The following is a 505-nucleotide window of genomic DNA, read 5'->3' on the forward strand; positions in this document are numbered from 1 at the left end:
ACAAAGTTTAAAGGAATTTAAGACGTGTTCACATTTTATGAAACATCTTGAATAAGTTGCATCATACGCCAGAGTTTTATGTAATGAGATATGTTGATAGAAAATGCCTCACTAATTTTATGACAGGGAAGATTTATAACTAACCCTATTTTTTTAGCATTTACTTCTCGGTAACTAAATGCTTGCCCTCATAACAGGTACTATGGTGGCAATGAGTTCATTGACGAGGTTGAAAAGCTGTGCCAGCAGCGTGCCCTCAAGACCTTTGGCCTCGACCCTGCGAAGTGGGGCGTCAACGTGCAGCCGTACTCTGGCTCTCCGGCTAATTTCGCCGTCTACACCGCTCTCGTCGAGCCCCACGGCCGTATCATGGGTTAGCGGGTTTTTTGTCTCTCTTGTTTTTTCTTGTTTTATTCATTTTTCCCTTTGCTTTTTTCATATTTTATCTATAGAGTATATATTCTGTTATCCTATAAGAAGTACACCTCAAAAGCTGGAAAGAATG

The 505-nt window shown here is 40.6% G+C and overlaps 1 protein-coding gene across 1 annotated transcript in view; it reads left to right on the forward strand.

The window, feature by feature from the left end:
* The window catches only part of LOC119588500 (serine hydroxymethyltransferase, cytosolic-like), a 13,640-nt gene that overhangs the window by 6,527 nt on the left and 6,608 nt on the right, over positions 1–505 (forward strand). Inside the window, exon 4 of the mRNA XM_037937143.1 lies at positions 198–373. Within this exon, the coding sequence (XP_037793071.1) occupies positions 198–373 (176 nt within the window). The remainder of the gene's footprint in view (positions 1–197; positions 374–505) is intronic.

Source organism: Penaeus monodon, chromosome 24 (genome assembly GCF_015228065.2).
Source record: "Penaeus monodon isolate SGIC_2016 chromosome 24, NSTDA_Pmon_1, whole genome shotgun sequence".
Taxonomy (NCBI): Eukaryota; Metazoa; Arthropoda; class Malacostraca; order Decapoda; family Penaeidae; genus Penaeus; species Penaeus monodon.